At 50.7% G+C, this 8,773-nt stretch overlaps 1 protein-coding gene across 2 annotated transcripts in view; it reads left to right on the top strand.

The window, feature by feature from the left end:
* The window catches only part of HNF1B (HNF1 homeobox B), a 61,490-nt gene extending 54,203 nt beyond the window's left edge, over positions 1-7,287 (top strand). For both annotated transcript variants that reach the window (XM_075559267.1, XM_075559269.1), the window contains one exon: positions 6,969-7,287. In XM_075559267.1, the coding sequence (XP_075415382.1) occupies positions 6,969-7,081 (113 nt within the window). In that variant the 3' untranslated portion in view covers positions 7,082-7,287. The remainder of the gene's footprint in view (positions 1-6,968) is intronic.
* The last annotated feature ends 1,486 nt before the right edge of the window (positions 7,288-8,773 follow it).

Consider the following 8,773-nt stretch of genomic DNA (forward strand, 5'->3'; position numbering starts at 1 on the left):
TCAGCCAGAACTAAACTATTGTTAAATCTCTGAAAGAAGCTCTGGTGGAGCAGGAATTTGAGCATTGGGGTGAACTGGAAGGTCGGTGGTTCGGACCTTCTAGCCACCAGAACCCCCTCAGCAGAAAGATGAGACAGTCTGCTTCCATAAAGAGGTGCCGCCTCATAAACCCTCAGGGCCAACTCTACCCTGTCCTCTAGCCTTGCTAGGAAGCAGAATGGAACCAACCGCTTGCTGAGAGTTAGGGCTTGGCTGTGACACCTTCGCTCAGAGATGGGGAGGAATCTGGCCAAGGTCGCCCGGTTAAGTTCTGAAGCTGGGCCTCCAGCTTTGACCTACTGACTCTAAATACCTACGCACATTCCTTGAACAATGCAAGGGGGCTTCGAGATGTCTGTGGGAAAATACCATTATCTTCGCATTTTAATTTCCCCGAGGTTTTACAAGCATAAGGCTGAAGCCAGGATTTTGAATCGTATCTGTCTGATCTCCACACTTCCTGTTGTTAATACAGACATGCCTTCAAGTGGGTCGTAGATCATTTGTCAGGAACCCCAGGTTGTCCAGAATTCTTGTCCAGAATCCTTCTGCAGCTACTCCCACCTCCCCTTTCCAGAGCAAGCGCCTCTTTCCTGTGAGTCAATGTCGGATGGGCTGCACTAACCTCCTGAAAACCAAGGTGCTGGCAACGCAGACCGCAGCCAGCAGACGTCAGTCAGAACAAGTGTGGGCAGGCTTGGGGCTGACTCCTGTTTCCACAACTACCGCTGCACATCCTAGTTTGGAGGGAGGTCAAGAGAGGGCTCCCAGAGCAGTCACGAGTCCAGGATACTGACCCAAAAAGGGGGTGCCGCTGTTCCCCTCCCAACCCTTCGCATTGGATGGTGAGGTAGTGATGAGGCTTTCATTAGGCCGCCTCAGGCTCAGGCTTCTACGGCTTCCTGCCTGCATGGCCTCAGGGAAGTGCCATAGCCTTCGTTGCCCCGCCTTAACTCAGGCCAGTGGGACCGCTGAAAGAGGAAATGTTGGCCCAAAGGAACTATCTAGTACAGAGGAGCCGGTGCACACGAGCTTTGGAAGGAGGTTTGCTTCCCTCTTGTTGCCACATTCAAAAGATTGAAGGGTGCAATCTCCTAGGTGGTTTGGCACGTGCATCTCTCCCCCCACACCCCCAGCAATTGTGAGACCCTGAGCAAGTTGCTCATTTTCTCTCTCTGCCTCGGTTCCTTATCGGAACATTGGAATGATACAGTTTTTTTAAATTACCAGAACATCAGTGACTCTAAAGTAAGCTAACAAAGATAGAAGTGAGTTCTTTGTGTTCAATATCTTTACGTCCTGGCCCTCCATCCTCTTTCCAGACCACTTTCCCCTGCCTTTTGTCCTCCCCACTTCTTCCCCAGAACTTCTCGTCTGTGCTGTAAAATCCAATGGTGGCTCTTCCATCTTTCTATTCGACATGGCCTCCCACTCCCCAAGGAGTCCGGGGGCCTAGCAGGTCACACATTGGGCTGCTCACCACAAGGTCGGCAGTTGGAAGCCACCAGCCACAGCACGGGAGAAAGACGAGGCTTCCTCTTCCCATAAAGAGTTGGTGGTGGGGGTAGGGGCCATGGAGCTGGTTCCAACCCACAGCGACCCTGTGCCCCACAGAACAAATATCCTCACAACTGATCCTCAGCCTGAGCCCACTGTAGCCGCTGTCAGTCCAGCTTGTTGAGGACGTTCCTGTCTGTCACCGCCCCTCCACTCTACCAAGCAGGATGTCCTTCTCCAGGGACTGGACTCTCCTGACAACATGTCCAAAGGATCTAAGGTGAAGTTTTGCCATACTTGCCTCCAAGGAGTACTCTGGCCTTACTTCTTCCAAGACAGATGCGTCTGTGAAGAGTTAGTCTCAGAAACCCACAGGGACCGTGCCAGTCAGTCCCAGAGGGTCGCCGTGACTCGGAATGGACTGAATGGGAGTGAGTTTGACTTTGGACCATTCCCTCCTTTTTCTCTTGGATTTTAAGACGCTGCATCTTTCTGGTTCTTCTCCTCCTCCAGCACTGGCCACTCCTTCTAGGCTCATTTTCCCAACTTATATATGTTGGAGGGTCCTTGGACTCCTTCCTTAGCTCTCTTCTTATAATATACTCAATAATAAATGATCTTTGATCTCATTGCTTTGAGTCAAATGCACACAGAATTTTATATATATTTCCGTGATATATATAAATTGAGTCAATTCTGACTCATAGTGACCCTCTAGGATGCGCTAGAGCTGCCCCTTTGGGTTTCTGAGGCTCTAAATCTTAATGGACTCAGAAAGCCTCATTTCTCTCCCATGGAATGGCTGATGGGTTCAAACTGCTGATCTTGCTTGCAGTTAGCACTAGACCAACCTACACCAGCACTATGCGACCACACCACCCTACACCAGCAGTATGCAACTACACCACCCTACACCAGCACTATGCGACCACACCACCCTACACCAGCACTATACAACCACACCACCCTACACCAGCACTATGCGACCACACCACCCTACACCAGCACTATGCGACCACACCACCCTACACCAGCACTATGCGACCACACCACCCTACACCAGCACTATGCGACCACACCACCCTACACCAGCACTATGCGACCACACCACCCTACACCAGCACTATACAACTACACCACCCTACACCAGCACTATGCGACCACACCACCCTACACCAGCACGATGTGACTACACCACCCTACACCAGCACTATGCAACGACACCACCCTACACCAGCACGATGCGACCACACCACCCTACACCAGCACTATGCGACCACACCACCCTACACCAGCACTATACGACCACACCACCCTACACCAGCACTGTGCAACTACACCACCCTACACCAGCACTATGCGACCACACCACCCTACACCAGCACTATACGACCACACCCCACCGAACACAAAACAACTCCCCGCTATCAAGTCAATTCTGAGTCAGTAGGACTCTTAAAAGTCTATCTCCTCATTTCCTTTCATAAATCCATGAGCCTGGAGACTGGCAGACCTACTATATATAGCTGCTGTTGTAATTCCAACAAACAAACCCGTTCCTAGCCAGTCGATTCTCACTCATCACGTCCTTATGAAACAGTAGAACAGACTCCCACATCTTTCTCCTCTCGAGTCACTGTGGGGTTTGCACCAGCAACCCTTTGGGATCGTTGCCGAGTGCTTTATCCCCTGTGCCACTGGGGTACCTTACAAAGCTTCTCAGAAGAGTCTACAATGAAGCCAGGGTTGAAACCCTCTCCTAGTTGAAAGGGGTATGATCTTTGAGCAAGTTATTTATGTCATCTAGGTCTGTTTTCCCATTTATAAACCAGGAAGGATAATTTCGCTCCTTTGCTTGGATCTGAGGGGAGATTAATTATGATAACACATGAGAAGCATTGAGCTCTGTAACCTGCAGGTGTTTGGCTTCTGTACATGGGTCCAAATCACAGATTTTTCAGTTAGCAGTCAACTGCTTACCCACGCTTGCTCGAGGGCTCCTTTTGTTACTGCCATTGCCATTGTCGTCAGTTACCACTGAGTCCGTTCCACCTCCTTGACCCCAGGTGACAGAGTAGACCTGACTCATAGGGTTTCCTAGGCGGGACATCTTCAAGGAAGCAGATTCCTAGGTCTTTCTCCTGCAGAGCCACTGGCTGGTTGGAACCGTCAACCTGGTGTTTAGCAGCGGGTCACTTAACCACATCTCCTCATACAATCAATAAGAATCTAAAATGCAATGTGCCTAAAACAGGATCTCTTCAGTTGGCCCCAATTTTTAACTGGGCTTATGCACTGTAGCAAAGAGTATCAGTGGTCAGGTGAAAAACCCAAGACTACTCTTGATTTTTCTCTCCACAGCCCACATCCAGTACATGAATAAGTTCTGCTGGGGGCCCTTTGAAATGCTTCCTAAGTCTAAGCAGGTCTCACCCCCCACCTACCCGTCAGCACTGTCCTAGTCCAGGTCACCCTATTTTTCTTATTGATCTCCTGCTATGACACCTCCTCACTCACTCCACCCCCCACCAACTGCCTCCTGCTGCCACTCTTACCCCACTATGGTCTGTTTGCTACACGGTGACCAGAATAATAATTTCTTTAAAAGAAAACATAATCATTATCACCCTCCAGCCTGACAACCAAAATGAAATCAGAGACTTACAAGGCCTTATGTGGACTCCTCCTGCCTCTCCTTACTGCTTCTCCTCATGCTCACATTATAAAAACCAAGCCCACTGTCATCAAGTCGATGCCAGCCCATAGCAACCCTATAGGACAGGTCGCTTTGGGTTCCCGAGACTGTCACCCTACAGAAATCCCCGTCTCCCTCTGAGGAGCACCTGGTGGTTTCGAACGCCAGCCTTGCAGAATGTACCCCAGTGTGTAATCCCCACGCCACCAGGACTCCTGGGCGCACACTAGGACCTCTGAATGTAAGGTGTCTTCTGCTTGGACTCCCGTCTTTACACGCTTGCTCCTTCATTTCATGGAGGCTGTCGAGAGGCATCATCTCTAACGGGCCTCGCCTGGCCCCTCCCTAAGTTATTCCTCTTTCCCTCTGGTCAGCCTTACCTCTTCACATGCTTCTTACTCTTCTCGGCCTAAAACTGTATTTGTGTGTGTGTGTCTTTGTTTACTTGTTTATGGCCCAAAGTCCCCACGAGAACACAAGATCGCCTCGAAAACATGGATGTCTCTTTCACATTGGCAAGCCCAGAGTCTAAAGTGCTGAGCATGTACCAGGTCCTCCTAAATGTGTTAAATGAACGACTAATCACCTACCTCAAAGGACCGATGTAAGCATCCGTTGCTATGATGTGTCAAAAGCCCTTAGCCTGGTGCCTGGCACACAGTAGGGCCATGATGCGTGTTAGCCATTGCCATTAGGAAAGAATGCTCATCGAATTAGGGGGCCATCCCCCCAGCTACACACCTTTCAGGTGGAGGGCTTCACAGTTGCTCAGAGACCCTCTGGCCTAGGCCCCACGGAGCTAGGCGTGCTGTGCCTTCAGTTCTGAGGGACTACAGTGCACCCCTTATCTGATGTTTGTGTTTAGACTCTGAAGGGGGCAAATAACTCTAGTTCCTCTGACAACATTTAGGGCTCTGCCACCATTTTATTATGTGAGCAAACATTTGATAGCTGGGAAGCCCATCCCTAATGACAGGTCATAGAATCTTGCTGGCGTCTCCTTATCTGCCCTTCTTGTTTGCTCTTCTATTGAAACCTGCAAGGTCACAAGCCATTCTCTCTCTCCTCCACCCGAAATCGGAAAATTGGAAAAAGGCTGATAGCGGAAGTAAAGAGACTGGGGATGGGGGTGGGTGGAGGGAAGCAGACGAGGCAAAGGGTATCAGAGGACCCTGGCCAAAGTCTAAAGAATTTAGACGGCTCGGAAACCCGCCTCTTCAAATGAATTCTCAGTCCAATCGCACGCTAAGTAAGACTCAAGAGAGGATCCTAGACTGAGAAACCCTGGATATTAAGAAGCACAGTTTTATCAAGCCCCGTTCTGAGTACCTCACATGTATAAGCAGCTCTGTCTCTGCGCTAACCTCCATTAAGCCAGGTCTCATGCCATCTCATTGGAGAGGTCGAGAAGCGGAGGTGTGGAAAGAGTCACTTGACCGAGAAAACAAAGCGAGTGGAAGACACTTAGTCTCGGGCACTTGAGCTTGGAGGTCAGCCAGAAGTGGGTTCGGCGCTGGTTCTCTGCTCGCCCCGTTTTTGGGCAACTCCCTGGAGTTCTTTGAACCTTATTTTCCGAATGTGTAAAATGGAATAATGGCAACCTCAGGGGGTGTACCTGTGAGTGAGGGGGGACCTTCTGAAAATAAGCCACTAGGCCAAGGGGAAGAAGGCAGAACTTTCCCCTCAGACGCCGGCAAAAGCAAAAGGGACAGGAGACAGAGGGAAGTGAAAAGGCACTCTCTGGAGGAAACACAGGAAACGCAGCAATGATGTTGCGTAATAGTTTAAGGAATGAGGCCCAGAGCCCCGAAAAGGGTGGCTGCCCTGCTCAGGTTGGGCGGCGTGTTCATGTGTCCAGACTCGCAGAGGCCTCTGTAGACTGCCTAGGATCGTCTGCCCTGGCCCATAGAGAAGGGCCTTTCAGTCCTTGGGTCCTCTTTTCCTAATAATAACCAACCTGTGGCAAACACTTGGTACTCCAAATACCCTCGCCTGCAGGGTAATTTGAATACGTGGTCATTTCCAGCTGTGGTTTGTGACCCCGCAGCTTTAAGTAGGGAACAGCAGCACGGCTCGGGGGTATCAGAAACAGGAAGTCTGGGGCTCCCCTGGGAGCGTTCTAAACCAGAATGCGCACTTTAGGAGAGAAGCTGTGGTTTGGGGGATCCCTGTCCTTAGAGGTCTCTGTGGCAGGTGAGAGCTCTCCACAGAGCTACCTCTTCAACCACACCATAGGCTCCCAAACGTCTGTGGCCTAGTTTCCACTTATTTGCCACGCCCTTTTCAGAATAAATAAATTACTCAGCACCTCCCTGGTAACTGAAAATGTGCAACAGCCCACCATCCAGGATAAAGTATAGGTATTTGCTTTTGCAGCACCCCCTAGATCATTCCAGTACCCCCAGGGTGATATCATCCTCCAGTAAATACTGAACTACCCAGAGCACTCTCACAACTTCGGGGTATAAAGGGCACCATCTCGAGGCCCTAAGCAATTCATGGCTCCCTTCTGAAGTGGCCCAGGAAGCTGGCTTCCAAGTTTTCCTAAACTGAGTCTGCTTCGGGACCACCACCACAGAAGGAAGCACGCTGTAGTGCCCCCAAATTCTATCCTCAGCTCTTGGCTGGTTGTTTTGGCTGTTGGCCCCCTTAATGAAGCCAAACTCAAGGCCCGTGTCTCTGTTCAATGCACACAGCTGAGCCCTCTCTCTCTCTCTCTCCCCTTCTCTCTCTGCAGTGTCCTCTCCAAGCCTGGTGATGCCCACACGTCACTCACTTTGTGCGAAGCAACAAGGATCCTTTTTTCCACACCATCACCCTCTGGGCAGTTGTCATGGGAAAGCCCAGTGACCTGACAGGCATCTTTGAGAGGTCCCAGCTTACCTGACAGCCTGCTGGCGTCTCAGACAATCCCCTCTTGGGAGGCCCAGCCTGAAGCCTAGCTTCCCTTGTATGCAGTATTGCCACGATGCCTCTCCCCAAATGCTGTCTGTCCTAGACAAGGGAGACAAGAAACCGTGGAAGAGGACGAGAGAAAGCCGTAATGTCTACGTTACGCTCCTTCATCGAACAAACTCATGAGAAGACTTGAATCTGTTACTGAAACGGGGAGGAGGACCCGTGCTAGTGAACTGAGCCAAACACACTCACTGTAAATATCAGCAAACTCTTCCCCCTCGCCCGGCCCTGGCCCAAACGATCTTGATCTTTCTTTTAAAGAAGTAAATTTGTCCAATGGGTGTAAATTATAAACTACTGTAATTAAGTGCAATTGCCCCTCGACTTCCTCTCCCTTCTGCCCTGTATATAATACTAAAGTGTTTATTAGTTGTCTTTGTAAAGGTCAGCGTTGTACTTCTCCAAGCGATCTACTCCCTCTCGCTTCCCCCTCGAAGAAATACCCAAAGCCCAGTGTGAAGTTGGTTGTCCTCCCTCAGGCCTGGGCACCCAGAGTAACCGTCCATGGGAGACGGACTGCCAGCTACCTGCAATCTCCGGCTGCTGACACACACCTCCAGGTCCCCGGGGGTCGGCACCTAGGGGCAGAGTTTCAGTCTAGCTTCCTGCCAAAGCACCTCCAAGAAACCCCAGGGTAGGGAAACTGGCTATTTGGTAGCAAAAGAAAACACTGCCCTTTCAGAAAGCCCCTCCACCCCCATTAAAACCACGGCTTTTATCACCACTCGGGGTCTCTGATTTCTGTCTCTTGACACTGCCCCCGATGGGATGTTCCATTGGTGAGGATGATCACCAAGCCGTTCTAGGGAGGCAGTGTCTTTACACAGGGAAGAAAGCGTGTATTCCCCGGTCAGCCTCCACAGGTCGGTTCTTCCAGGCCACGCAAGGAGTGACGCAATAGAGACAGTTCTTGGGGACACGTGGTCACGGGGACAGCTAACAAGTAAGAGGAATGGAAACCCTGTGGATCACTTTTCAACCTCAGTTTCAACAGTGATTCGAACTTCCCCCCCTCCCTCCCTCCTGTAGGGCTGAGTGGCACTTGGAGAAATGTGCGGGGGGGGGGGGGGTGTTACTCTTTCTGATATATCCCCACCCCCTCTGGTGGGGAAGCTTATGAAAATAAATAGTCTTAAAGGTTGAAAGCCCAAGACCTGGAGAATCAATCCCTCCGTGGGAATTTAGCCACAGCTCCTGAGTGTCGACTGCAGGCGGAGAGAGGATGGGCTGTCTTCTTCGCTACCTCCTCCTTGTACAGCAGAGACCCTCGGGCCAGTGTTTTATTGTTATTTGTTTGTTTTTCACCTCTGCCCAGTATTTCCCAGAGAAAGTGTGACCAAGGGAACTGCGCTGACCAGGCTTTGTCAGTATCCCAGTACTGGGGATGGTGTCAGACAGGTTTGCCAGAAAGATTTACCAAATGCTGATTAAGTACCCAGCGTAGGACGGTTAAATCTGACCTCCATGTGCTCGTGGGGCCCCACGAGAACGTCATTTGGCTGAGGTGGCCAAAGCTCCTGGTTAAATTTGGAAGCCCCAGAACGAGGCCAAGCACTAGAAAGTTGGGGAGAGCTAGAGAGCCTT

Source organism: Tenrec ecaudatus, chromosome 10, assembly GCF_050624435.1.
Source record: "Tenrec ecaudatus isolate mTenEca1 chromosome 10, mTenEca1.hap1, whole genome shotgun sequence".
In the NCBI taxonomy this organism is placed as follows: domain Eukaryota; kingdom Metazoa; phylum Chordata; class Mammalia; order Afrosoricida; family Tenrecidae; genus Tenrec; species Tenrec ecaudatus.